Source organism: Nycticebus coucang, chromosome 16 (genome assembly GCF_027406575.1).
Source record: "Nycticebus coucang isolate mNycCou1 chromosome 16, mNycCou1.pri, whole genome shotgun sequence".
NCBI lineage: Eukaryota > Metazoa > Chordata > Mammalia > Primates > Lorisidae > Nycticebus > Nycticebus coucang.
The window spans coordinates 72,682,542-72,710,447 of record NC_069795.1 but is presented as its reverse complement, the minus strand read 5'-3'; the positions used below and the strand labels follow the sequence as shown (position 1 = coordinate 72,710,447).

The 27,906-nt window shown below is 49.3% G+C and overlaps 1 protein-coding gene across 2 annotated transcripts in view; it reads right to left on the bottom strand.

The window, feature by feature from the left end:
* PDIA5 (protein disulfide isomerase family A member 5) overlaps window positions 1-27,906 on the bottom strand; it is a 91,099-nt gene that overhangs the window by 38,208 nt on the left and 24,985 nt on the right. For both annotated transcript variants that reach the window (XR_008374861.1, XM_053564429.1), the window contains exons 3-8: window positions 26,347-26,434; window positions 17,518-17,601; window positions 17,219-17,264; window positions 13,075-13,167; window positions 10,025-10,085; window positions 5,202-5,269 (exon numbers count right to left, since the gene is read on the bottom strand). Coding sequence is in view for 1 of the 2 variants with exons in the window: in XM_053564429.1 (XP_053420404.1) it covers window positions 5,202-5,269; window positions 10,025-10,085; window positions 13,075-13,167; window positions 17,219-17,264; window positions 17,518-17,601; window positions 26,347-26,434 (440 nt within the window). In the remaining variant the exon portion in view is untranslated. The remainder of the gene's footprint in view (window positions 1-5,201; window positions 5,270-10,024; window positions 10,086-13,074; window positions 13,168-17,218; window positions 17,265-17,517; window positions 17,602-26,346; window positions 26,435-27,906) is intronic.

Below are 27,906 nucleotides of genomic sequence, written 5' to 3'. Positions count from 1 at the left end.
AGTTTGTGAAGCCAAATGAGGTGAAACACCTGGTCTCAAACTAGGGAGAAGGAAGGCCACCACCCCTACCTGAACGCGTGTACGTGGGGCCATTCAGTCGGCACGACACGCTCTTCCTTATGTTCAGCCCTGCTGCGTGAAAGATCACAGAGGCGGGCGGCGCCTGTGGCTCAGTGAGTAGGGCGCCGGCCCCATATACCGAGGGTGGCGGGTTCAAACCCAGCCCCGGCCAAACTGCAACCAAAAAAAAAAAATAGCCGGGCGTTGTGGCGGGCGCCTGTAGTCCCAGCTGCTCGGGAAGCTGAGGCAAGAGAATCGCGTAAGCCCAAGACTTAGAGGTTGCTGTGAGCTGTGTGACGCCACGGCACTCTACCAAGGGCGGTACAGTGAGACTCTGTCTCTACAAAAAAATAAAAAATAAATTAAAAAAAAAAAAAAAAGATCACAGAGGCTTCATTGGGGGGTGGGGAGGCAGCACGTGAACTAGTGCTGAAAGGAGGGTAAGATTTTAACAGACACCCCAGTGGGGGAAATGGAGGCAAGGCAAAGCAAGGTGTGGCCCAAGGAATGGATTGTAGGATACACAGAAAAGAGAAGAGGTGGAGAGCAGGCCAAGCTAGTTAGCTGGGGGCGCTCGGGAAAGGCTGTAAAGGCCTAAGAAATTGGGACTTTGTTTAGCAGGTGGAGGGAGCTCTTGAGGGTTTTTAAGTGAGAACGTAACTACCACCAGCTGAACTGTTTGAAGCATAAAGGAAGAGCTCTAAGGGGAATGTTGTTGGATTGTCACCACCTTGTGACTCACCAGACCCTGATCCAGGCTGGCAGGCAGAGGTAGGAGGGGCATGAAGGAGAGACCTATGACAATGTCCTAGAAAAGGGATGAGAGCAGGTCTTGAAGGACAGCTGGCAGAGGGAAAGATACTGACCTTTAGTTTAAACATCTGCATTTGGGACACAAGGGGAAAAACCCAGACTGAGATGTGAAGTCAGCCATCTGACACACAGTATCAGTGCTTAGTGGGAGGAGTTGGGCTCTACAGGGACAGGTCAAACAAGACAGCCCTTGCTCCAATGTTAATAAGAAAGCAAGCAGAACCTTGGGAGCCCCGTCACTTAGTAAGCAGGAGGAACAGGAGGACAGGGCAGCTGCAGGGGGTACTCATCTGCACCCATGCGGTGCTCTGCAAGTTACAGCCCATCTGCTCCTCATGACAACCCTGAGAAGTGGGTGAGGCTGGCATTCTATCTCCATTTTACAGAAGGAGAGGTGGGGGCTCCAAGGCCAGGGAGCTTGCCCAAGGTCTGCCAGCCAATCAGCAGGAACCAGCACCAGAGCCTCCTCTGTATAAATCTGTCACTGAGAAATCTCGGTGACTGGCCCATCACAGCCAAGATTAACAAAAGAAAGATGGGGCAAAGCTCAAAGGCTGGGAAGAGGAGGCAGACCTCCAGAACAGGGAGTGGCACGGAGGCTGATGAGGTAGCAATTAGCAGGTGTAGATGGGACAGATGCCGGTGATTCACCAGACAGCAAAACAGAGGCAGATCTGAGTCTGGAAATGGCAAAGGCTGTGCACATCCTGACCTGGGCTGGCCTGGCTTCCTTTCCAATGACATCATTGGGTTAGACACTTCCCAAGAAATCTATAGAGAGGAAATATTTCTGACCCTTGCCACTGACAGAACCAGCCAAAAAAAGGGCTCAAAAATGATGAAGATGAGGAGGAGACAGGAGGCCCTGATCTAGCATGATTTCAGCAGTGGGGAGAGGGAGTTTTGATTTTGGGGGAGTAGCAACTCATCTTTCAGTTCTGTCTCTTCTCCATGTATGAAGACAAAAAGCAATCGACTCCTCTGGTTGCCCAACCCCTCAGCACAGGTCCCTGTGCTGCTCACCTGTGCCCCAGGTTCTGGGGCGCTGCTGCCCTGGCACCAAGGGCCTTCTAGAGCCATGGTGGTCAGAGCTCTTTCCCCTTTATGTGGCTGGAAGAAGATCAGAACATCTCAAAAGGTGCTTTTATAAGAAACTAAGGGGAAAACAGAACAAAACAAATCCCAAACAAGAAAATAGACAAGCAAGGAAATATGAGTTCTCATAACTCAGATGCCTTAGGCTAAGGTTGGTAACATCTGGCCACAGCTGGACTTACCTGGGGTTCATAGACAAGCCCCCTAACTTTTCCGTAATGTTGTCAAGGGAACTAGAAGGGATACCTTTTGTATTTCTAGACCTGGGCCCAGGCAGGAGAAGTAGGTATTCTTAACACAAGTCATCTTCAGGATTAACCTTGTAAAAGGGCCTGGTGTGTATATGATCCCAGGGTCCAGGGGGAAGGTCCCCAGCACATAAACGTCCTTCCCACTGTGTCTCTGTCCTTAATAACTAATGTTCTAGAATTCCTGTAAAGAGGAGGTGGGGAACATCAGTGAATAGAAATACAGAACTTAAAATAAAACATATCCAGGAGTGATGAGCCACACACTTCAACAGCATGTACTGGGTACCTGCAATGAGCTAGCCCTATGCTATGTGCTAAAGAAACAGACACGAATTGAACACAGTTCCTGCACCCAAGAAGCTCCATATTACAATCACTGTCAAATGATGAACGAAATGATCTAGAGCTAAAGATGGACAGACCTAGCTTTGCATGGCAGGAACAAGCTCTGTGGCAGGGTGGGAGGGGCCTGTAGGAACGTGAGTTTGGCCATGAATGTGGCATTGGCTGAGAACAGTCCATGAGATACATACAACTGGTATCAAAGTCCCCTTCTGCTTCAGTGGGGCAGCCAAGATAATTCATGATCCAATTTGGGGCTGGAGCTACTTACCTTCCATAGCACCAGAGACTAGAAGTTGAGCCGAGCAGTTTTCTAAGTATATGCGAGGGCAGGCAGGGAAGAAACTGTGGGTAATTAAGTCTTTTCTCCAGGCTAAATAGTCTTAAGACTTGAGACTTATCTACTGAGGTCCAAAAATGTGAAGTGAAACCTCCCTGGAGTGATGTATGTGTGTCCCAAGGCCAAACATCTCCAGGCAAGTTACTAAAAATTCATTAGTAAGAAACAAGCAGGCCCCCGTTGTTACCTAGAATGAGGTCAAAAGAGAAAGCATTGGTTCTCCGCAACCCAATCTTGCAGCTGGCTAGCAGGGCAGTCTCCATGCCCAGGTGCTGCCACGTAAACTTCTTAAGTTGATTTTGAGCGAATCACCACTTACTTCAATCCATAAAGACCAGGGGTCCTCAAACTGTGGTCCGTGGGCCACATGAGGCAGTGTGATTGTATTTGTTCCCATTTTGTTTTTTTACTTCAAAATAAGATATGTGCAGTGTGCATAGGAATTGGTTCATAGTTTTTTTTTTAAACTATAGTCTGGCCCTCCAACGGTCTAAGGGACAGTGAATTGGCCCTCTGTTTAAAAAGTTTGAGGACACCTAATAAAGACCATGATGCAATTTCAAGACCTCAGATCTCCCTTTATGAGATTCTGGCCAGCACCCCTGAGATGGACCCTTCCAATAAACTTTCATGAAAGGTATATGGATTCTTCCATACTCCCTAAAGGAGCCAGTAGCTCTTTCCTGCTGCCACCAAAATAAAACTCTTCTGTTACTCAAGAGTGAGTGCAAAAGTGGAAAATCTAAATACAAAAGAATTAAAAGCAGGATCTCAAAAGAGGTATTTGCACACCCATGTTTATTGCAGCACTACTCACAATAGCCAAGAGCTGAAAGCAGCTCTTAGGAGATATGGCAGACACATAGAAGGATGTTATTCAGCCTTACAAAAGATGGAAATCCTGTGACATGCCATAACACGATGAATCCTTATGATAAGCAAAAGAAGCCCGTCATAAGAGAACAAATACTGCAGGATCCAAAATAGAACACAGAAATAGAAAGTAGAAAGGTATTTACCATGGGCATGGGTGAAGTGGGGAGGGAGAATTAGTTTTAGTGGGTATAGCGTTTCAGTTTTGAAAGATGAAAAATTCTAGAGATTGGTTGCACAACAATGTAAATATTACACTGTGGACTTAAAAATGGTTATGGTGGGCTCAGCACCCATACCACAGTGGTTATGGCACCAGCCACCTACACTGAGGGTGGGGGGTTTGAACCCGGGCCAGGCCAGCTAAACAACTGCAACAAAAAAATAGCTGGGCATTGTGGTGGGCATCTGTAGTCCCAGCCACTTGGGAGGCTGAGGCAAGAGAATTGCTTAAGCCCAAGAGTTGTAGGTTGCTGAGCTGTGATGCCACGGCACTCTTCCCAGGGTGACATAGTGAGACTCTGTCTCAAAAAAAAAAAAAAAAAATGGTTACGATGGTCAATGTAATAGTGTGTGGTTTTTAGCATAATCAAAAAAAATATGGACAGATGTGGCACAGAAGAAAAAAGCCTGGCAGGGGAAGGAAGACGAAAAGGTCAGGGAGCATTCAGTGGCTGATCCTCAGCGCCCTCTCGGTGACATCTGATGCCCTCCCCATTCTCTTCCTTCCCTCCTGGATGCCCCAGGCTACCCCTGAGCTCTCTGCCCTGGCCTATGGCTCCTACTCTCTGTATGCAAGTTTCCTTAGTGGCTTCTCCTCCTCCTGTGGCCTCTGGGTGGGCCTCCTTAGGCCACATTTGTTTCTGCTCTGCCCTCTCCCACTTTCCTGAACCCCCTCCTTGGAGAACACCTGCCTTCTTGGGCCTCCCGTTCTCCATCCAGACTCACCTTTTTCCTCCCAGCCCATAGAAACCACAGGGCTTGGGAAGCCTGGATAGGACACACCTTCATGAGCCTGGTTTTTGATTCTGGTCCAACTCTGGTGTCACTGTACCCTCTTCTTTGCCACTAGGCTCCCCAGCAAATGCCTCAGCGCACTTTGGAGCCCTGCTCTAGTAACTCCAGACCCTTGATGTTCAGCCCTTGGTTCCTGTCCTCCCTGCAACGCCATGTGTGTGTCTTGCTGGTTTCCTGACTGTTTCATCATTGGCTTCAGACAGGTAGTAAACCCTCCTAGTCCCAGCAATGAGGAGGAGTTCTCAGCCTTCGGAGAGGCCTATGCAAAGCTTATTTCAGCAGTGGTGGGGCCACAGGGCCGGTCATCCTCACTACTTTAAAACCTGTCTGCCCCGGCCCGCCCCCAGCACCCTGCCCCACCCACATCTGCGAGTGACCCAGCCCTGCCTGGCACACGGTGCCTCACTTACGGAGTGGCCTCGCATCTGGGTGGCAGCCTTCTGGAAATGCGGCATCATCCTCTTGCACATGCTGCACCCTGGTCACAGGCAGGAGAGAAACCACACCCATTACAAGATGGCTGGGCCCACACACTGCTCAGCTGTTCTCTACCCAACAAACACTGTCTAGCCTTGAGAAGCTCAGGACTGTCCCCAGGAACCCAAAAGGAATAGGGAGGCAGAGGCCCTAGCCTTCAAAGAGTTTGCAATCTCAATGGCACAAAACTGGGAAAGCGCGGCAGCCACTCCTAATTGTTAGAGAAGAACAGAGCTTGGAATAATTCAGGGCTGACAATGAGTTCAACAGAAATTCAGAGGACCAGGACAGGGTCAGGACCGCAATCCCCTACGTGCACAGCTAAAGCCACCCATCACTGCCTAGGCAGGACCTGCAAATGAGCCAGGGTTAAATGCCATCAGAAAGAAAATTTGTGACCACAAATATCATGACTTTTGGGATTTCTGTGCCTCCTTTTTCTTCTATTAATAAGGATAATTAAGTAATGACTATATATGGGCCCAGTGTGGGGAGAACACTGGGCCAGGACTCAGAATGCAGACTCTGATGTTCCCTCTACTTGTTAATGGTGTTGGACAAGCCACCTCCTCTCTTTGGGCTGTTTCTTCTTCCACTAAATGAGGGAAGTTGGACCAGACAACCTGAGGCCCCTTCCAGGTCCGAGAGCAGAGGCTTCTCATGGCTCAGCTTCTCCAGGCTCCGTGGCCCATCATGGTCACATTCCTCTTCCGGGGTGGTGGAAATCCCCAGCCTTAGAGACTCGGGACCAGGATACCCTGTCCCCAAACATCCAATTCTACTTCACTGTGACCTTAATTTTAAACTTCTCATAAACCAGAGCAGGCCACATTTGAGCACTGATCCTGGAGGACAGGAGAAGCAGTTTGTTCAGACACCAGGAATTCTGACATGCCAGGCTGTCACCCTTTCTGACAGAAGTTCTGCTACAAACAGACTTTGAGATGCATCTCAAGGCCACAGAACCAAAGCTGCCAGGAACCATGTGTCAGGCACAGTGGAGACAGGGGCCATGTGGCAGCAGTCTGAGCAGCTCTAATCCATGTTTAGCCAGTACCTTGGCAAGCCATGAGCAGAGCGAGACAGATCAGAGCACACACTGGAGGACTGGGAAGAGGCCCCCACACTCCCTAGCTGTAAGCCTCCTGGACAAGATACAGAGGCGGGGCACTTGACAGGGGGCTCAAATGACCTGCAGATGCCTCTCTGACATTCTGACAGGCCAAGGGCTTCACACACACACACACACAACACACACACACACACACACACACACACACACCAGCATATTAAACCTGGGCTTAGGTTCCTGCCATTAGCCTGGGCAGAAGAGAAGGCACTATTGCAATGTCAGCCCAGTACAAGCCCACAGTATTTGTCCTCAAAAGAGAGGCCTCTCTTTGGGACCTGCCACCACAGTTCGAATATCACATGTGGCAAGAAGGAAGGAACATGACACTGGACATGTTCAGTGTCAGGGGACACTATTTCACTGTAGGGATTCACAGAGGACATGGAAACAGGGACAATACTCCAGTAAGAACACACCAGGCAGATGTGATGTGGTAGGGACAACGGGGGCTGCACAGTGATGGGGACTCAGAGGAAGGAGTTCGGCTCTGGGAAGAATGAGACCCCATCTACATCTCCCCTTGCCCCTTGCTTATTCTGTGACCCTGGACTGGTGACTTGGGCTCTCTGAGTCTCAGCATCCTTGTCTGCAGACACAGCACTTAGCCCCCAGATGAAGCCAATGCTGGTGGGCAGGCAGGGTCTGGCACTCAGCAGGGGATACTCAGTGCCTACAGAGCCTTCCCCTTCTGGTCTGCGGTGGGGAAAATACTTCCATAGAGGAAAGAGGCTGTCATTCCACTCCCCAGGAGGGAAAATAAGGTGAGACACCTGCAGCCTCTTATCCACTCTTGGCTCAGTGACTCGAGTTTGACACCTGCTGGGCCACATTCATCGATCAAGAACATAATTTACTGCCTGTCTCCACAGTGTGGCCTCCTCTCTCCCAGGCTGCCTGTCTGCAGCCAGCAGCAACATAATCTCCTCTCCCTCCCAAACAGGTGATAAGTCAGCAGCAGGGCCGGTGGAGAAATTATTGGGGGGAAGAGGTGATGGAGGAGTAATAGGAAGCTGTGGACCAAGCCAGTTTCCAATTTAACTTTACCAAAAATAGAGCTGGGCCTGTGATTCCTATCTGAGCTTATCTTCCAACTGATTCAAATGGGATTCTCAGGAAGAGGTAAGACTAATTATTGTTCTCATACCTGAAAAGTCAGAGCAGCCAGCCCTTTTATGTTCTCATTAATTCAGTGAACAAACATTTATTGAATAAGCAGTAGGGCCTGGGGAGCCAGATTCCTTGTTACAACCAAAGGCTCCCACTGCCTTTGGGTCTATTCATGGCACATGTGACCAAAGGATCACAGAATCCTAACAGACTTCCCAGTTAGGAAACAGCTATCCCAGGAAAAGGCTGAATTATGATGCTATGAAGGCTTGATTAGGCTAGTACCATAAATGCATGAATTTGTTTCATTTGAAAACACATACATAACCAAAAAAGGATCCCAGGTTTCCCCAGGACCTAGGAGGCATCCAATCAGATTCTCTACCAAAAGTTTACCTCAATCTCTGAGTTTTCTCCTCCCTTCCCCACCACTAAAATGTCTGTGGCACCTGTGAGATACTAATCTCCCCTGCCCCAGCTTTACATTATTTAAAGATTATAACATGCTCACGTCTCTGCTGTGGTAAGCAGGATGGGCACACTGCCAGATGGCCTGGTGCGTGGGTGGGGAGAAAGGGCACAAGCACTCAGGTGCAAACTGCTGGTGATCCACTCTTTTAAATGATTAATGTCATCCCACTGAGACCTGCATGGCTATGCCATGATTCTGCCTTGTGACACGTACTGCATACTGACATCTGCTCCATTTTACAGCTTCATTTAACCAACGCCTTGAGTCCCAAAGGGTTCTGAAGTAAACCAAAGGAGGCCCCGAGCCTCAAGGGACTATGTGGGCAGGATAATTCCTGAAGAAATTCACAGTAGAGCAGTTAATAAGACCCCTCCAATAAGAAACAAAACCCAGCAAAACCAACTAATGAGCATTAAAGAAGAGAATGAGCCAGGATTAAAGTGCAGACCACTCTGAGTAGATCCAGACCCACAGCAAATGAGCCTCCAGACCTCTTCATATAGCCAGGCATACCCCTGGGGCCAGCAAAGGGTCTTAGGGGTTGATTGGGGCTGGAGGACACCCAGCGATCAAAACAGGGCTGGGGAGAGGCCGTTGTCATGGTGAATAAGCTACAGGCTCCAGTCAGGCAGAAGCACCAGAGCATCACAGAGGGGCATCTGACTGGGAGGAGTCATCACCCTGAATCCAAGGGCACAGACGGAAGGGGCCTTTGATTAAAGAACTTCTCAGGAAGGGGATTTGAGACCCTGCAGCCACAGCCTCTGACACCCACCCGAGCCATGCACACACCTGGGCACTGCCCCCAGCCCCTCTCTCTAGCTTCATGCAGACCCTGGCTTCTGAAGGCCACGTGTGGTTCACAGAGGCACAGCTCCAACGGTCCTGCCAGGTTCAAATCCAGGGTCTTTAATCTGTATGCTGGGGCCCATTAGACTGCAGGGGTGGCCCAGACAGTGAAAATCTGAAGCTTCGTGGGCCATACCATCTCTGTCACAACCACACAGCCCTGCTGCTATGGCTCAAGACCAGCCACAGACAATGCATAAACACATGGCACGGGCACGGTCCAATAAATCTTTGTTTACAAAAAAAAAAAAAAGGAAGTAGCCAGCCTGTGGTCCATAGTTCGCTGACCCTTTGTTAGAGGGTTATGAAGCAGCAGGAATAACCAATAATGTTCAAATAAAAAAGAACAGAAAATGGTGCCACATCTAGTAAAGAGTAGATGGCAAGTAATAAGGGCATGGTTTTGAGAGACTTTTTCTCAGCTTATTTATATATATACGTCTAGTCCTGGGTTTCCATATAAAATATTTTTTAATTCCGTGACATAGAGTCATAAAGTTTGGAAGCTGCTGCTCCGATCCAGCCCTTTCCCTTATAGATGTGGAAACTGAGACCCAGAGAGCAGAAGGACTCTGCCAGGCTCACCTGGCGTGGGATAGCACAAGAGGGACTAGAGCCCAGGTCTTCTGGCTGTAGTCTCAATGGCCCTTCGGCCCTTCCCCAGTCTCTGGCCTCACACAGGGACTGAGACCACATACTGGGGATCTATTTCTCTCTGTTCCCCCTACCCCTCCCAGGTGGCACCAGCAGAGGGATATAGGAGTCTGGACTGGCTGAGCTGCTATCCCCAGAGGCAGGCCAGGCTCTGGATGGCAAGGAGTGGCCAGGGGGTGTGGAGTAGCAGCGCTGCAGAGGGTAACCCCAGCAGTGAGACACAGAGTCACCAGGCAGGAAAACGGCAGAGAGCTGGGAGGAGGTGGGTGGGGCTAACTAGAGAAAAGAGCCTCATTGGCGGTCACTGCGGGCAGGGCTCAGGGCAGAGGATGCTGATACCGGTGGAGAAAGGAGCGTAGGTGGGAAGGAGCAGAAGGAAAGGGGAAGATGAAGCAAAAGAGGCACAGACAGAGCCAGCATGAGCGACCTGAGTCGGCGTTAAGTGCAAATGTGAGGCCAGTTCCTCCCTCACAACCCCAGCCCCCACCACCCACAAGGAGACTAGACAACTAACTCTGGCCCAAACGGGAGCGTTTACTCACAGGGGGCATAAAACATCATCAGGACCGGCTTCTCTTCCTTCTTCAGGAGACGCCTGAAGTCCTGGGGCACAAAAAGAGAGCCTATCAGCAGGTCACACACAACACAACCTCAGGACAGACCTCCGCCCGCCCTGGTCCCCACAGCCGCAGGGGGGCAGTGTGAGCACTTTAGAAAGGATATGTCTGTCTTGGGGATGGGGCAGTCACGGCTGGAAAACTCAGGGATGAAGTCTTCTGGACCACCCTGGAATGTTACAAGTGGGAAAACTGAGGCCCTAGGGGCACAAATGGCTTTGCCAAGGCCACCTGGTGAGAGGACGTCATCAGAAGTAGGCTACTGGCTTTACTTTCAGCTCCACCTCAACAGTTAAAAGATGGCAAAGACCTATTTCTGTCCCATGAGGCTGTCAAATAGGCGGCCCCTTCTTCATGTGATGTATGGAGTGATTTTGTTGTGGTAAGGGTGGTTGTTTTCACGCGTGCCGGAGTTGACCAGATGGGGATCTGCTCATTGTGTGTGTGGGGGGACACCCATGCTGGCTAATCTCTTAATCTCTAGCTAATCTCTTCCCAGCTCCAGCCCTACTACTATCATCTGTCCCCAGGACATGGAGCAGACAGGGTCTCCAGAAGGCTACAAGCTAAAGGGATCATTCGTATTTGTAAGACCCTTAGAACAGTGGCTGGCACGTTATTAAACAATATATAATGATTTGCTAAGTAAATACAGTAAAGGTAAAAAGACAAATGGTCACACTGTGCTAATGTGAAGAGTTAAGTGTAAGTGCATAGAGAGCCAAGGATGGATGGGAAAAGCAAACCTATCAGGACTGTGATGAAGCACCCTGATAAAGCATACTTTGAGTAAATAAAATGTGCTGCTCTAACCGATTTTCAAGGAAGAAAATCAGAGGGTTTTCTCTTTTGAATAATAAGGAAAATAAGAAAATTTCAACATGCAGTTTTCTGGCATCTCCTGAAGTCATTAATTAAATGAACGATGGCACAACCTGCACAATGGAATGCCACTGCATTATTAAAAACGACAAATACCTAATGTCACAATAAGATGCAAATGTTACAGTAAGCGGGGGTGGCAAGTTACAAAACAGCATATAAAATGTAACAACATCTTTGTGGATAAAAATATTTGTTTGCGTTAGCTTAAAAGCCTGGAAGACTACAAAAATATCTGGTCTCTCTCAGGGGAAAGCTATGTTTGCTTTTTGCTTTTATGCTTAAGCTGTATTTTTAAATTTTCAACAATGAATGTGTATTATTTACAATTTTTCAGTTAGATAAAAAGAGACTGAAAATCTTTGTGGCTACTGAAAATATTTTATAATAAATTTATAATAAATTTTATTATGAATAAATTATTTATAATAAATAAATAAAAACGTGTATTCTTATTTACATAATTGAAAGTTTAAGGTACTCGTTTTAAGGCAGAATTAGTAACCAAGATATTTGACCCTAACTAGGGGTGGAGGATGCAAACACTTTCCTTTTTTTTCTTTCTTTCTTTTTTTTTTTTTTTTTGCAAACACTTTTACCCTTGGAGATAAAACCTGGCCGCCAAAGATGTAAGAAGAAAAGATTTCACAGAGCCAGTAGCAAGTTGCTTTTATATCCTGAGTAGTAACAGATATTTCATTCGAAGATGCTTAATTACCTTCACAAATATGGAATACATTGGATCAGCAACTCAAAGTTGAATTTGGAGATGCAGTTACTTTATGTGGAGATTCTATGAGCAGAGAAGCAGCCACAACTCATATTTCCACAGGAAAGAGCACAGAGAATAAGGGACTACACACAGGTGTGAAGGAAGTGTTGCTGCTTAACATTCCTGCAGGTGCAGAAGAGCCATCTTGGAGAGTTCAGGACATGACACTTGGGGAAAGGAGGCACCAAGCCATTACTCTTCAGAGAAGCTACAAACATTTATTATGACAGGAGCAGTACTAAATTTAGGCTGCCTGTGGCTCCACAGCTGTGGGCACCTGTGCCACCCTTTCCTGACACTTGACCCTCTTCCCTTGGCCCCACATGCTTTTTAAAAAGGTTTTATCCTGGAGCTGACAATACTACTCGCACTTCCTATTCCAGAGAATGCTGACGCCTAGCCCTTAATTTGAATCACCACTGACCCATGTGGTTGGCCCACAATGATCACATATGATCCTCCTCCAGAAAGTAAAAAAAGCATCATCTCCTTCTGGAATAACAAGCATTAAGAGTAGAGTCAATAATTTTAAGTGAAAAGAGAGAGGGGGTGGAGGAAGATAAAAGCTATGTTTTATTTTACCAAGATAAGAATGAGCATTTTCCCTCCATCTACAAAAAAGCACTGCTGCTGGCCTCACAGACATTTGGAATGTCACAGAGAAGTTCTTACCCGTCCTCTGAGAAGGGACAACTGAGCAAATAAGGCACCACACAGGTGCACATGGATATAGACGCACATTCAGGTCAGGTGCGCGGGCCGGTGAAGGAGGGGCAGGGATGTGTCACAGCTTTTGTTAAATACTCAAGAGCACATGATGACTATAAACCAGACCCTCCCTTCCACCCACCAGCCTGGCCAAATCTGGAAATTGACACTTAAGATGGTAAATTTGTTCAAAGTTACACAACGACTCAGAATTGTAAAGACCTGACCCAGTTCTGTGGAAATCCAACCCAAATCTCTCAGATTATTCTTACAAACAAACAACAACAACAACAACAACAACAAAAAATGCAAAGCCAATGCCAGCAGTGTCTGCATTACATAATATGGAGAGAACATTTAAATCTATATTCATGCAAAGAAAACCAAGGATGTTAAAATAATTAAACAAGGAAAATGAAGATGGGCGCAAGTTCTCAGTCAGCCTGGGTGACATTATGGAGCTGGAGAGGGCAGTGAAGCATCAGGGTCCTGGAGGAAAGCACATAGGTCCTGGGACTCTCCCCTTTCTCAGCCCCTTGGGCTCCTCTCCGTGGGAGGCCCTGGTACCAGGAAGGCCTCTGGGACCCATCAGAACTGATGGGGAATAAATTACCTTTTCATTGTCAATGTGGACAACATCTTTGGCTCCAGGATCTTCCTCCCACAGCGGGGGCCCTTTTGGATCCTTCAGAAAGGCCACTATGGACTGAGGAAAAAAAGAGAGAAGAGAAAATGCATTTTAGTGAGAGAAAGAGGTTGTGGGGATCAGGAGCCTGCCCAGTTTCCCTGCCTGGAGACCCGAGTACACCAAGTGCTGGGCAGAGGACTGCATGTGGCATGGGCCCTGGAAGTGTGCGATTTCCACTGTGCACTAACATCACCCCTAGGTGCTCCCCCAAATCAACCTCTATCATGCCCACCGGGCTTTTTCAATCACAGGACTCCAGCTCACTCTGAGCCGCTGGTCCACACTACTGTGCGTCTTCATGGACATAAAGGGGAAACCTGAGACACGAGTTGGCTGAGTCTCACCAGAGATGCACTAGTGCTTCTGCCGCAACTTCCCTCCAGGAAGTCTTCCTGACCTATTGACAGAGGTCTCCAGTCTTGTCCTAAGGGGATATTTCCACATTCCTGCAGCCACTAAAACTGTCAATCCCATAAGCATATAATCACACCACTTATTACCCGTTTGGCATTTCACCCTCTAAATTGGTTTTGGAGTGAGTTAAATCCCGCTTATCCTCCACTGTGTGTTTATGGGTGAGGCCCAGGCTGGAAGCCCCAGGCCAGGGTGCTCACCAGCTGGCCTGGCACCTGGCTGCTGTACTTCTCTTCCTGAGGGCCCCCTGCTAAGCTGCCCAGTGAAGATCTGACAACAACCTTAAAGATAAAGGGCCTCACTGGCCTTTGGCATGTGGACAACTGGCTCTCTACTCCTTTGGGAGAGGGCACAGAAAAGGGGGTACCGTTGCTTCTCTTCCCACCTGCTACACTTCACTGGTCCAGGCAGAAGCAGAATTCCCTTTCCCTTCAGTTACTTGGGGAGATGGCACTCAATATCCCTGAGAACCCGGAACAGGAACCACAAACCAGCCAGGCCTCCATCCTTCCAACTCTAGAAGTGAGCTGCTCGCCTGTGTCAAGAGACGGACCCCTTTGTGTCTCCCAATTTCAAGCCAGATTCCATGACTTCCGTCAGCTCTAACCAAGCTCCAGTGATCCAGCGAGCAGAGGCTGCACTGTATGTACACTGCTTCAGGACACCTTGCTCACTCCTGTCCCCGTGTGTATGTGTGTGTGTGTGTGTGTGGACACACCTGCCGTGTGAGCACGCGTGTGCACACACACATCTGTAGGGAGAGTGGCCCAAGGTGAGGAGAGGAAATGCCCTTTTAGTGAAATTGTGCTTTCAGCCCATCTGCTGGTTCCACACAGAGAGGACCTGAGTGACTTATTATTTCTGGAATCTCCTATTCAGAAAGAACTATTATGGGAGAATGGGAGATCGCCAAGATTTTATAGGAATGCGTTCCTGCATATAGTGCTTCCTGTCTGTCCAAGTGGAACTGTGAAATGCCTGCTGGCAAAAGAACAGGCATCTCTACCAAAGGCAGGTGCACCCCTTCTCCGCCCCTTGTCAAAGCTTCACTGTGACAACAAAAGTAAAACGGAACTGGCAGGGCCTTCCCTAAACCCACACTCACCCACAGTTAGAGGCCCCTGCCCACCTGAGAAAGACGATGGCAGGCACCCCACCCCCCCTGTCTGGGCTCCAGAAATACCCAGTGCTGGGCTGTCAGCACTAGGGGCTTCAGGCGTCTGGGAAACCCCAGGCTCACATGAAGACATTCACTTCACTGTATGCACATGCACTGTTCGGGGCAGAAGGTCCACATTCAATAGATTCTCAGTGGGAAAAGAACCCCAGACTAGGTCAGGAACTACTACTCTGGGGGTCCCTGTCCCCACACTAGGCATGAGTTGAGCTTCAGAGTTAGCACAGCCCAATCCCCCCTTCAGCAACAAGAAACAAAGAAGGATATGGATTAAAAAAGGAAAGAAAATACCTCTTTTAAAGTAACAATTGACATTTATGCTTGCAGCCTTCTGTTTTTCAAATGGGGATTATAAAATTTAACTGAAGTTCCATAAGTTCTCTCCAAGTTGGTCTAACTCAACAAGACCTTGGTTGGAAAGGTCTGAAGAAGCAGTGGGGTGCCCGCCCGCAGTAGTCCCACTCAGCGTGCTCTGAACCCCTGGAAACTGCCTGACATCACACCTGTCCCCACAGCTCCCACACTTGGGAGAAGGTCAGTAGAGGGGCACCTAAATCTAGGTTTGCAAGTGACTCCAGCCCTCCCACTGGCATAGTAAGGACCTAGAGGGACACGTGTAAGCAAAAGGCTGCTTATGCAGAAGTTCCTCCCTCGGAGTCCCCTGATGGTTGCTCATGGGGAAATGGAGTAAGCTCTCACCCATCTAGCCTTGGCCCTCTTCGGGGGCCATGCAGTCGCTGTGACGGTGCCCCTGCCCAACCCTGCAGGATGACAGCAATAACAGCCAGAGCATGCACCTGAAGAGTGTGCCCACCTGCCAGGGGCTCATCCGTCTCTCTAGAGACAGGTCCCAGGAGAAATGCTAACGGAAAGTCAATCAGTGACAGGGAGGCTCTGCTCTCAACTGCTCAAGCTGAGAAGGCAGAAACTGTCAGGCAGTCAGGGAGTTGCCAGGCCACCTTTCCCTTGCCCTGAAGAACTCCAGGGATTCTACCCCAGTCCCTCTTGCCCCTATGGGCTTTGAGAACCCTGGGACTGAGGATGCCCTCTGTGTGTCTGAAGCTCAAGACTCTGACATGACAATGTTCAGCCCACTCCCAAGGAAGGGGAGAGAAAGCTGGTCCCATACACCTGCCCCTGGAAAAAGAAGGACAAAGGCCAGGACTCCGTCGTTCCCACCCAGACTTGCAGCAGCAAGCTGACCACCGGGCTCCTTGCTCCTCTCCTGCTACTTCAGTTCTGAGCAGCCGCCGTTGCCTGCTCTGGGATCCCAGGACAGATTCCTCAGAGGACCTATCTACACAGATGAGCACAGCCTCCAAAAAGAAACCAAACACCCAGCCCCTCTTCCCTTCATTGCATAAGTACTCCCCCCATCCCACCCAGCTAAATCTCGCCCCTGGGGAGCATGTGTTCTCTCTGATGACTTCAGTTGACGTCTTAACACAGAATAAGAAGGGCCAAACAACTCTAGTTGAAAGAATTTTCAAAGTGTCTAGGTGGGTGTTAAGATGATGAGTCATCAGGCTGAGTCCCTACCTAAGGTAAAAGCTATAGCAACTTAAAAAAAAATGAGTGTTAGTTAATACACGAGAGATGACCTGAGGGATGGCAGAGGGAGATGGATGGGGGGACTGACACCTATACGGACAGATGGAAAGACAGAAAAAGAATGGAAGGAGATACAGACAGAGGAGGGAGAGACGAAGAGACAGGAGCAGCACAAGCTCCAACCCAGTCTGAAAAACAGGAGAGCCAGAGACAAGTGAGATCAGAATGTCAGGACCCAAAGCATATGGCCCTAGCATGGCAGGGGATGTCTCCTGGGCAGACATTGAAGAAGACTGGCTGGGGGAAGAGGATGCTGATGACAAAGCGGGAGAGTGGAAGTGCAGCAGAAGGGCCAGGGCTGGGGCAGCTGCTTTGTGCTAATGAGGTAGAACCTAGAGATTACAGGGGCTTGTGCTAAATGTCACTTGAGCTTTTCTGACTGTTTCTAAGTTGGGCTGGTGGCAGGGAATACCTCAGTGACATGCACATCTCACCTGGAACAAGCTGCACAGCCCAAAGGTGCCAACCTGCCCGTTTCCTATACCCTGTGCTAACCTGGGAACTGTAAGCCCCCTCCACCTGGGGGTGGCCACTGTGGATGCCACCACAGAGATGAGAAGAGGCTTTGAAGCCACAGGAAAAGGAGAGCTAGCCTTTGCAGGGAAGAGGAGTGACAGCACCTGCCTCGTAGGACAACTGCTAATACGTTCACAAACTTCTCCCAAGGCTAGGTCAACCCCACTGTGTTAACAGTTACAAACTTTTCTGGATATTCTGCTGACATATGCTCTAGAGATAAAGAACCTCTCGGGTCATTCAGAAGAGCTATTTGTGCAATCTGCCCTTCCTTCTCTCAGAGAGAACCTGCCAGACTTTGGGCATCCATTCAGACTCCACCTCTGCTGAGAATAAGGGCGGTAAATTTACCTTAAATGTCACAGCTCGGTTATATTCAGTATGAAATGCACCATCCCTGTCAAATGAGGAGAAAAAGGTGTTAACTTCAAGAATGGTTGTGAAGATACATACCTTTGGGTGCCTGCAGCATCTTAATAAGATTTAGCTTTTGAACGCAGTTCAGGATTTTTAAAAAAGAAATAATTGTAAACACAAGAAAAAATTATTCTGAAATAAAATTAATTTAACTAAAAATCACTGTTCATAGAGAATATCAATGAACGCTTTCAGCACTTACTTAGAAATTGGAAATGCCCATGTGTACTTACTGGTAATGGAATAATTCGACCTTTTTGTCCTTCAGGCTCAGGTCAACTTTCATCTTCTTGCACAATTTTCTGCTCTCTGAATCACTGAAAGATACCAATGTTGGCAACCATTTGTTACCTGAAATCCTCACAAAGGTGTTGACAGCAAAATCTGCTGTTGTTCTAAGAAATAAGCCAAGTAACTTGGAATTCTCAACAGCACATGAGGACCTTAACATCCCTGGGCTCTGAGATCTGGAGGAAGGAGAATAATCAACAGGATAAGGGCTGATGGAAAGAGGCAGGGACCAGCATACAGGAGAGGACACGTCACGACTTCTAAGTGACAACACAGACAGGTCCAAAGGAAGTGCCCAGAAGCTTAAGGGGTGGACAGCCCATCATAAAAAGAACAAGCTCCAATCCTGGCTGACCTTTAGACTTAACTGGGGAAATATTAAAAAGACTGATTCCCTGGCCCTCCCCAGATCATTAATTCAGAATCCCTCTGGGGATGGAGCCAAGCAAGACTTCCGTTTTTAAAGCTTTAGTGTATGCCATCTGCTATACCCCATCAGAGCAGGGCAGCTGGAAGATGTCCTGTGTTGAGGTAGTTATGAATCCGATCAGGTATTGACAAAAGCCACAGGAGGAAGGGGAAAACTTGGGCTAAAGGGGCCCCTCCCTTACATCTAAGATGTAACCCTCTTGCAGTTCTTCCAACAAGAAATGTTTCCCAGGTGCCAGTCACCATGTACAAAGCACTCATCACAAGATCTCTAACTCCAGCATCCTTCCTCTTAGACCCTGGGTCTCCAAGTGTGGTCCCAGACCAGCAGCATCAGCATCATCCAGGAACCTGTTACAAATGCATTCTCAGCCCCACTCCAGCCCTACTAAAGCAAAATTTCTGGGTCCCTGAGCAATTGCATTGAACAAGCCTTCCAGCTCATTCTGATATGTGCTCAAGTTTGGGGATCACTGTGCTAGAACAGCATCCTGCACCGGCTCTTCCCCCTTTTCTCTAACTCCATGAGGTTTGGCCCTGAATGCCTGCACCAGCCGCTCAGAGACCTCACCTGCCCTCTCTGCACTCAGCCAGTCACCCCATATGCACAGGCCCTGGCCTATTACATCAGAGCCATCTACCCAGATCAGACAGGACTCAGTGAAGGGATCTCAGCCACCCCACGTCCACTGGTCACCACAGACTACACAGCCTGCATTTCTAGGGACTTGGTTTAGCCAGGTATGACAGCTAACTGAGACAAGCCGCTTCATCTCCCACCTGCTTACACACCTCACCTCCATCTATAGCCACCAGTTTCTGGTGTTCCTGCCCCAGAACACATGGACTAATTAAACCATTCAGCTAAACACTAAAAGCAAACTCATCAATGGAACACACAGAACTGCAGGACTTCATTTTGGGTGTAAAGAGCAACCTGCAGTTCCAGCAGCATGTCTCACTGGAGAGGTGTAAGTTGTCCCATGAGGCAGGTGGGTCCTCTGGGAGAGGGGGAGTGTCACTCTGCCCTGCCTCACCTGGGCCCAGGGGTTTCTCTCTCTACTAGTTCCAGCCATCTAGCCATCTCTGCAGCCACTGCAGCTTCCAGCCCAGGCCTGGTAGAAAGTGGGGGACTTAAGAAATGCATGATGAATCCAGAAAGGAAAGGCTGATGACATTGCAAAGGCTTCTCCCCAAAGGGGGCAAGGGTACTTTAAGATAGGGAGAGTCCAGAGAGAAGGAGTAAGCTGGTGGTGGGGAGGAGAGACAGAGGGGCCCGTGGCACACTTCAGAAGGAAGCCCAGGGCATTTGGTCTCTGGGAACTTTCTTACCCTATAGCCCTCTGGGGTGCCATACATGCCTCCCCATACACCAGCTATTACAGTTCAGGTCTTCCCGCCTGCCCAGCAGAGGCTCTGTGGTGAAGCGGCACTGGCAGGTGGTGGGTTTGTTTGAGAACAACTGTGAATGAGGTGCCCTTCTCCTGCCTGAGTTAATTCCCCACGAAAGAGGGCTCGACTCAGGGTGTTCACAGCCATCCTCTTGGCACTTTCCTTGTAGCGCTTTGTTCTGTTGTGCTCAACTGTTTGTGACCTCCAACTGTCCATCCACCCAACCGCAACCATAAATAGCACCAGGGCAGGAACCAGGGCTCAGATGCCCGGACTCTCCCTCACAGCCATTTGGGTGGCTGGCAGGGGTGCCCATAGGGCCTGCTCCCGCCTCTCACACCACAGCACCAGCCCTGGTGGCTCACACTGCACAGTAGTCACTGGAGGGGGAAACCCCACACCACGCTGGCTCTCTTTTCCATCAAGCCTGACCAGCAGCCTCTACCTATGACTTCCACAAAAGCAGAAAGAAGAATGGCAGAGCTCAGGTCATTCCAGCCCAACCCCTGCCTGGTCCGTGGGAATCATGCCATGGAACAGTCCTGCCATGACAGACTCAGGTGCCCTCAGGGGCCAGGCCACTCTTAGGAGAAAGCCTCCAAACCAACCAGCTGCCCAGTTGGCTGGTAGAGCTGGGCAAGAGGCTCCCCCATCTGTTACTCCATGTGGCCTCTGAGGTCAGCCCCGCCCACAGCCTGCCGCGCTCATACCAGTTAAGCTACTGCCTATCTCTGCCATAGAATTCCTTGTTGCAGACCGTGAAACCTTCCCCTTCAGGTTGAGTGACAGTCCCAGGACGTCTCTCCTCTCCCCTTCCCCATACACACCTCTCTTTTTCTGCCTATGTGAGGATACTTCTGGCACAGACCTGAGAGCCCTTGGCCACGGAACTCCTAACCTCCCTTCCCCGATGTCTTCCTCTGATTGACATCTGTCCAGCTCATCCCCTGACTGCCCCATCAAAATAGAGGTGAGCTATTTCTCCAGGGTTACAACAGCAGCTGGCACATGGTAGGCGCTCTCTAAATAACCTGAGTGAATGAGTGAATGATGCTGTCTTCTTGTTGCTGGCGCGAGGCTTTGCAGTTCTGGCTCTCCTCTCATTGTGTGGAGCTCCAGGAATCCACCCGGTGACAATTCCTGACCGTGTTCTCTCAGCTCTGCTCCCCAGCCTCCTACATTTCTGTCTCTTGGAAGGCATATGTATGTGTGCAAGCATGTGTATGTGTATGAATTGTGCAGTACAGACAATGAAAGCCAGAAGGTTTAAGAAGGGAAGAAAATTATCCAGGCTCAGGAACTTAAAAGGATCTGGGATGATAGATTAAGTACAATTAATTGATTTACTGCCTGCCTTCCTGTCCCAGCCAGTGACTGGGGCTCTAGGGAAGAAAAGAGACATAGGCAGTGAGCAGGGAAAAGAGACGCTTTGCTTGGATAAAGAATATCACCATGGCTCATCGAGAGTGGGCCCAGCAGTGCACAGGCCCTCCCAGCCCCCACCCCGCAGGAGCCAGCCATCCCTCCACCTGCTCACCTACTGCTCCAGGAAGTGAGGTCAAGGCCACTGGTCTGCTATATCCCATCCCTCCCCACCAGTGTGGTCTCCTCCATGAAGAACATGGAAGGAGAGACCACAGAGGCTGATACACACTTCCCTCGCTGCCCCACGCCCCACACCCAGACACACAGGCCTGAGTGTTCTCTTCTGGCTGTAGTCTGGAGTGGCTGCTGCAGATACGTGGTGCTGTGTCCTTTAGATCTTTGTGTACAGTAATAATTGTCCAAGAGGCTGGTGACTAACGCTCCTGGGAGTCAGACCCAAGGATCAGGGTGGGGGTGAGAGTAGGAAGAAAGAGAAGAAACATGGTGGTGGAAGCCAACAAAGGGGGTGTCGGGGGGTCTTCACAAGTCCAGCCTAAGTACCAAACCTTCCTGAGAGGAAAGCTCCCCAGTCGGCTGGAATGACAGCTTCCACATCTGGCTCTACCATTAGCCAGTCTGCCACTGACTTCCCGAGCTGCAAAATGCAGGAGCTGTCCGTACATGCTGAATGGAGCTTCTGATTCCTCTACAGGGTCAAGTAACATCAAAGCATTAAGACAGGCTGCCTTGATATCCTGACACCCAAACCAGGATATAAGATGGAGATTAAAAAAAAAAAAAATCTGAATCCCCATCACCTTTCCACTCCCAACTTGATCCTCACTCAATCGGCCAGCATTCTTACGTCCACAGAAAACCATGTTCAGCTTTCCCCCGGTGACTACACTGAAAACCAGGAGGCAAGGCCTCTACCTGTCTGGGCCCTTAACATGGTACCTGTGGCAACCCCAGTCTCTGTGGGTTGCCTTTCCCCATCAAAGGGATAAATCTCTTCCTGCCATCTGCTGCATCTAACATGGTGGAATACTGAGCAGACGGGCCTGTGATCCCCTGGGGATCGGTAGGAGAAGAAAGGAGGGAAGTGTCTTCACTGCACAGACATGAAGAAAATGCGGGCTGAGCAGTGAGCAAGAAATGCTCAGTGAAACCCAAGGACAATGTGGAAGAATGTGGTTGGAGGGCCCAATTAGAGACCAGTCCTGGAAGAGTTGAACCGTGGACTTGGACAGGGTGGTCACGTAACATCCTCTGATGAAGGGACTCCCTACACCCGGGACCCTCCCAACATGGCCGTTCTCCTTGGTACCTACCTCAAGAAGGTACATAATAAGGTCTGAACGATGTAGTGCAGTGGATAAGAGTAAAGGGAATAAGAGAGAAAAGGATGTGGCTTCTCCCATGCAGACATGCACGGTACCTCCTCTCCGCTGCCTTCCAGTCACAATTCTAAGGCTCTGCTCCTTATCCCCCCAAGTACATGGCAACACGCCAGCAGGTATATGAAGCCGGAAACACACAGCACTTATTCTGGGTGTTGATTTATCCCAAGGTAAGTAATGTTGAATATGCTTTATATAAAGGAACAAATGCAAAATTTTAGAGAAAAATACAAGACTTTGAAATATGTTAGACCTGCCCTGGCAGGCCCCCAATCTTGCATCTGGGAAGCCATCACTGCACTAGAAAAATCAAGCAGATGGGAGGAGAAGAGCAGGGAAGAAAGCAGATGTGGTGAGGCAATGACCTTAAACCCCAGGAAAAGAAACCAGAGAGAACCTGATGGCACGACCTTGCCCCCGTGACACTCAGGAATTAGCACGCCAGGCACAGCTCCACGCTGGCTCCAGCTCAGCGGCCCAGACAGCAGCACTCCACGCCAAGGCTAAGCCCAGCGCCAGGCCACCAGGGCACGAGGGGAATACCAACTCCCTCACACACAACCCACTTAACAGCCGGACAACCACCACCAGCCAGAGCAAGTGTGGCTGCTAAGGTCTGAGCCAGGAGGTAGAGTGAGGGGAGGGAGAGCTGACAAAACCCTGGACAGAAGCCAGACCCCCTCCAGATACTGCACAGCAACAAGTCTCAGGGCTTGGGAGCAGGGAGAGGGGCGAGCGTGCTCCTACAGGTGCATATACAGGAAGAGCCAGAAGGGTAAGAGGAAGGGAGAAAAGAAATATCTACATAGACAGAGAGAGAAGAGAGGCCAAAAGAAGCAGAAAAGCAGGGATTCAGAGGAGGGAAAGGCAACAGAAACCTAGCAAGGGTGGAGGAAAAAGGGATAGGAAGGGAAGGCCCTCAGAGGGGAAGGAGAGGAGATAGCCAGAATAAGGAGGGAGGGCCACAAAAAGAAAAAGATCCTCACCCCCTACACACACAGAGACTGGAAGGCACATGCAACACCAGGCCTGGAAGCTTCCAGCATTTTCTCAAACAGGCTATTTAGGGATGAAAGCAACTTGGAAGATTCAACTCCACATTTCACAGAAGATTAAACTGCAGCACAGAGAGAGCCAGTGACTTGCCAAAGGCCTCACAGCTATTAACATCGGAGTCTGGACTCAAGGCCAGGCCCCCAACCTGCAGTCCTGCAAATCCCACTGCACCGCCTACTTCTTAAGGGGCAGAACAAAATACTTCACTGGCTGGGGCTGACTCCCATGGCCAAGGTCATCTCCAGAAGAACCAAGGGGTCCTCACCCCACAAACAGTTGTTAAATGAACAAATGTACCATTCCTACCCCTCCAGCTTCTCCCTGAACATTCCTGCCCAGATGGGCAACAACAACAGTAGCATGAACTCTCATGTTTAAATTGTGTTTTCTATTCCAGAAAAAAACTTTCATTTACTTAATCCTCATCCCAGACCCAGGAAGAAGGCAGAATGTGTACCACTTTCCCATTTTACAGCTGAGGAAAATAACTTATCCAAAGTCACAGGGCCAGTTAGGAGAGCTGACCTTTACCCCCAGCCTCCTCAAGTCCAAGGCCTGCCACTTACCCCACACACCAGCAGAGACCTGCCCCGGAACAGTGTCTTTTCTTAACCCAGATGCTTCCTGCTCCCCTCACCTGCCCTTCAAAGAGAAAAGCAGAGTGGCTTGTCCACGACTGACCTTCCCAGTCACCCACCCCAAACCCTGTCCACATTCTGGCCAACAACACTTTGCAAAAGTGGAGCTGGAAAGGATGAGAGATGGGAACCTCAGCGGGGCCCATCCAAAGGGAGATAAGCTCTGGCTGACCATCTGCTGCTTGACAGCAGCGGGGATAAAGACAGCAGCATGGCTCTGTGCCACCTGCTCACTCTTCCACAGACAGCGCCAAAAAACATTCCCAACAGCACTGCTGCCTGTCCCTGGGAGTGTATCATTCACAGATCCACAGACATAAACTGGATGCACTCGGGACAGCAACAAGAGCTGTCATCCCAGGACCTGTGGCATTAACACGAAGGTTCCCCATGCCCTGATGATTTACAGGGCAAGTTTAGAAGTCCAACAGCGAGAGAGGATGAGTTGAAGGGCAGAGCCCCATTCATGCCCCTGGGGATCTCCTGGTCTAACAGGGCTCCGTGAGTATTGCCACCTAGGGTGGCTTGCATGGATAGGGAAATCCTGTCTCTTAGGGTGCTCTGCTAAGATTTAGTTGCACCTGCTTCTATTATCAACCTCAGCCCCAGATATTCCTGCTTCCAACATAATCCACTTTGGCTCCATAATCTACCTACTTACCTAAAGTATTTTAAAACCTATTTAACATTTCAGGTTATACTTTTTTTTACAGGGATAAATTCAATAAATTGATGCAGCTACATGCAATAGTCCGTCCCTTCAACTTAAGGTTACCTCTTTTAAGCTACAAGGTGCTTCTCTGCCCAATTTTAATCCTACCATTTGAAATTCACAGGATTTTCCCTCTGAGACTTTTATTGACTCAGGACATGTCTGATGTCCTGAATTCTAATCTCTGTAGTCTGTCCTCACATCCTAACCCCAGTCTCCATTTCAGAGAGTCTTGCTCTGGGTATTCTCCAGCACATATGGGAAGTGGAGTGGGCCTTTTGCCTCCACAGGCAGTGCTCCAGGGCCACACTTCAGGAACAGCCAGGGCACTTGGAATGCCTGGTACTCTATTCTGAGGTCTTTGCATCAAATCTGAACTTTACCGCCTCTGTGAAGCTTTTCTTAACCTTCTCAAGCAGAGACTCTCCCCTAACTCTCCCTCTATACACATAGCCTGTGTTAACAGCACATTTCACCCGGCGTTCTAATCCCTTGGCCATAGGTCTGTGTCCCCCTTGCACCCTGAGCTCCTGCAGGAAGCAGTTACTCCTCTGGGTAGTCCCAAAGCACAGAGTAAATGCTTGACAATGGCTGTTGAATGGACCCCGGTGAAGGTAGCAACTATATCAAAGCTCCTTTTGCCCGTTTCTGCCGTCTCTAAGCCTCTTAAGAAACCCTTACAAGGTGGCTCCATCAGCTGGGCAGAACTGTTGTCATCTTCAGATAGGGAAATACCACAGTGCCTTGTCCCATCTAACGGGCTTTGTCACTCTGTCAGTCACACAGAGCTCTGCTGGTAAAATACCAGACACAGAGCGATACCTAGGGGATAAGAACACTTTTAGACCAGTTATGAACTTGAAATAACCAAAAGCTAAGATCTTACCAAGCACCCAGTGAGCAATGCTTTCTGTTCAGCTAGTATCTGGAGTTATGAGGCCAGCCACAGAGACACAGACACGCAGCCCAACAGAACACACCACCTGGCTAAGATTTATTCTCCTAGTCTCACTCTGCTTTGTCAAAATACAAATCTCCTTCAATTCTCTTCAGCCATAAGCAGAATAAGCTTGTGGTCATCTTATAAATCAGTTGTATCCCCAAAATTAATTTTCAAAATAGCCATTTAGAACTTAGACTGAACAGGAAGAGGATTACACTGGAGCAGACCCTGGAAAAGGTCATTTAACCCACAGCAGAGTAGCAGGGCTTGTGATTTGGACAAGTATAGCTACATGATAAGGACCAAAGACCCTTACAGGCCTGAGCCACCTCCGAGACCAAGGCAGAGTCAGGTCGACCAGCTGCTCCCATCACCTTTGCTCTGTGGGCAGCAGGATGTCTAGCAGTAATGACCTGGGTTGCAGGTGAAGCTCGTGACCCTTGCTGCAGGTCCACCACAAGCAAATCCACTGGCTGACTCTAAAAATCACTCTGCCTCTCTGGGCATCAAGGCCCACTTCTAAACAACAGAGAGGCCTCTTCCACTACCCACTTCCCTCAAGGAAGACAAATCAACATGGTGAAATGCAGAAAGTGAAAGCTCTATGGAAGAAGGGAAGAAAGGTGGCTGAAACCGGGAAGAATGAGAGGAAAAGCCAGACCTCTCCTTTTCCAATCCACAGGGGACCTTGAAGTATCACTGGGGCAGGGGAGTGGGTCTCTCCATTACATCTTCTCTCCCAGAGAATTCATCAAGGGACAATTCTCTACGTCACCCACCAAAGCCCAAGTGCCCCCTGCCCACCAGCCACTGTGCCCTGTGCTCCCAGCACATACCCACAGTCTACCCAGCAGACGGTGCCTTGTCCTTTCACTGCCTGGGCCACAGTGGACAATAACCTGAGATGATTTTCAGCTGCCGCCTCTGTAAAAAAATAAAATAAAATAAAAATAAACATCTGCACCCAAGGGTGAGGAAGGATAGAGCCCAGTCCCAGAGCGGGTGTAGAAGGCTTGAGCACCAGTTAAACACCTGTTCTTGCAGTGCCAGTGCAGGAAGAAGACCCCGGCTCTTCTCAGAGGCCCTGATCCCGCCATCCTCAGGGGCTCTCCTTAAGACCCAGACCCCTGTAGTGAACAGATACTCCAGGGGTTTGCACCTGCCTGAATTGCAAGGAAGTCTGCCAGGCCCCTGCAGTCTGCCGCTATCTAGCAGGAGGAGATGGGGCCTGACATCTTTGAGTGCTTGATGGACGTGGTGGGAGGGAGGTGTTCACTCAGGCTTAGCCCCGTCCCTGATTGATGCTGCTAACAGAACAGAACAGAGCAGACAACTTGGTGGGGTTTTGTCTCTGTTTCTGCTAAAATCGCCTACAGAAGACGGGCTGTTCTGAGTTCAAATGTCTTTGCTGCTGGAGGTTTGTGTCCGATTACCTCTCTGTGTTGGCCCTGCCCTGGAAGCTTCCCGGGTGTGTGAGCAGTGTCAGGCAAATCCTTTGCTCACCTGTGGTGGATCTTACAGGGGTATTTGCGAAACTTGGTAAATGTAGAATGTAAATGTTTTGGCACAGTAACTGAGATAATGCCAGGAAGGCAATGTTAACCATTGTGATGAAAATGTGTCAAATGGTCTATGAAGCGAATGTATGATGCCCCATGATCATATCAATGTATACAGTTATGATTTAATAAAAAAAAAAAAAAAGACCCGGACCCCTATAGCTCACACCTCACCCTTCCAAGAATCAGCCAGACCCTCAAGTCCAGTAGAACCTCTGACTCATACCTTACCGGGACAAATTTTAAAAATTTCACCCGCAAAAAATTATAATCTATGGGGTTCATGTGCCCTGGTGCTCATGACGAGAGCTGGTCCAGATCCTACCTCTCCTTGTGCTGCACACATTTATCTAGGAGCTCTGTACATGACACTGGTCTCTGACGGGCCAGTGCCAAGTATGCCTAGGCCACATCTCACAGCCTATCTCCCCAGAAGCCACAAGGCAAGAGCCAGCCCTGGCAGCAGCTCTGGGGTCAGCCTCAGGAACGTGCTCTGTGCCTTCGGGCAGGATGGAGTGGACGCAGAAAGAAAGAGCTTCTCATTGGTGCAAACACCAATCCCTGTGGGTTGGGCAAAGCATGTGGATACATGTACAACTGTGAGAGGGAAGAGTCTTGGGGACAGAGCCTCTGTGGCCAGGATTTCAACACAGCCAGCCTGCAAGGATCCCCTACAGAGTGGCTGTGGCCAGTTTTTGACACCTGTGGCTAGCAGACTCCTGAATTAGCAGACTCATCAATCACCTTCTCCCAAGTAACCCCTGTGAGCTCACTCTAACGGCCTGCCAGGTGGACCCTGGTGAGGAGAGTGAGCTGCCGCCTCCTCCCACCAAAGCC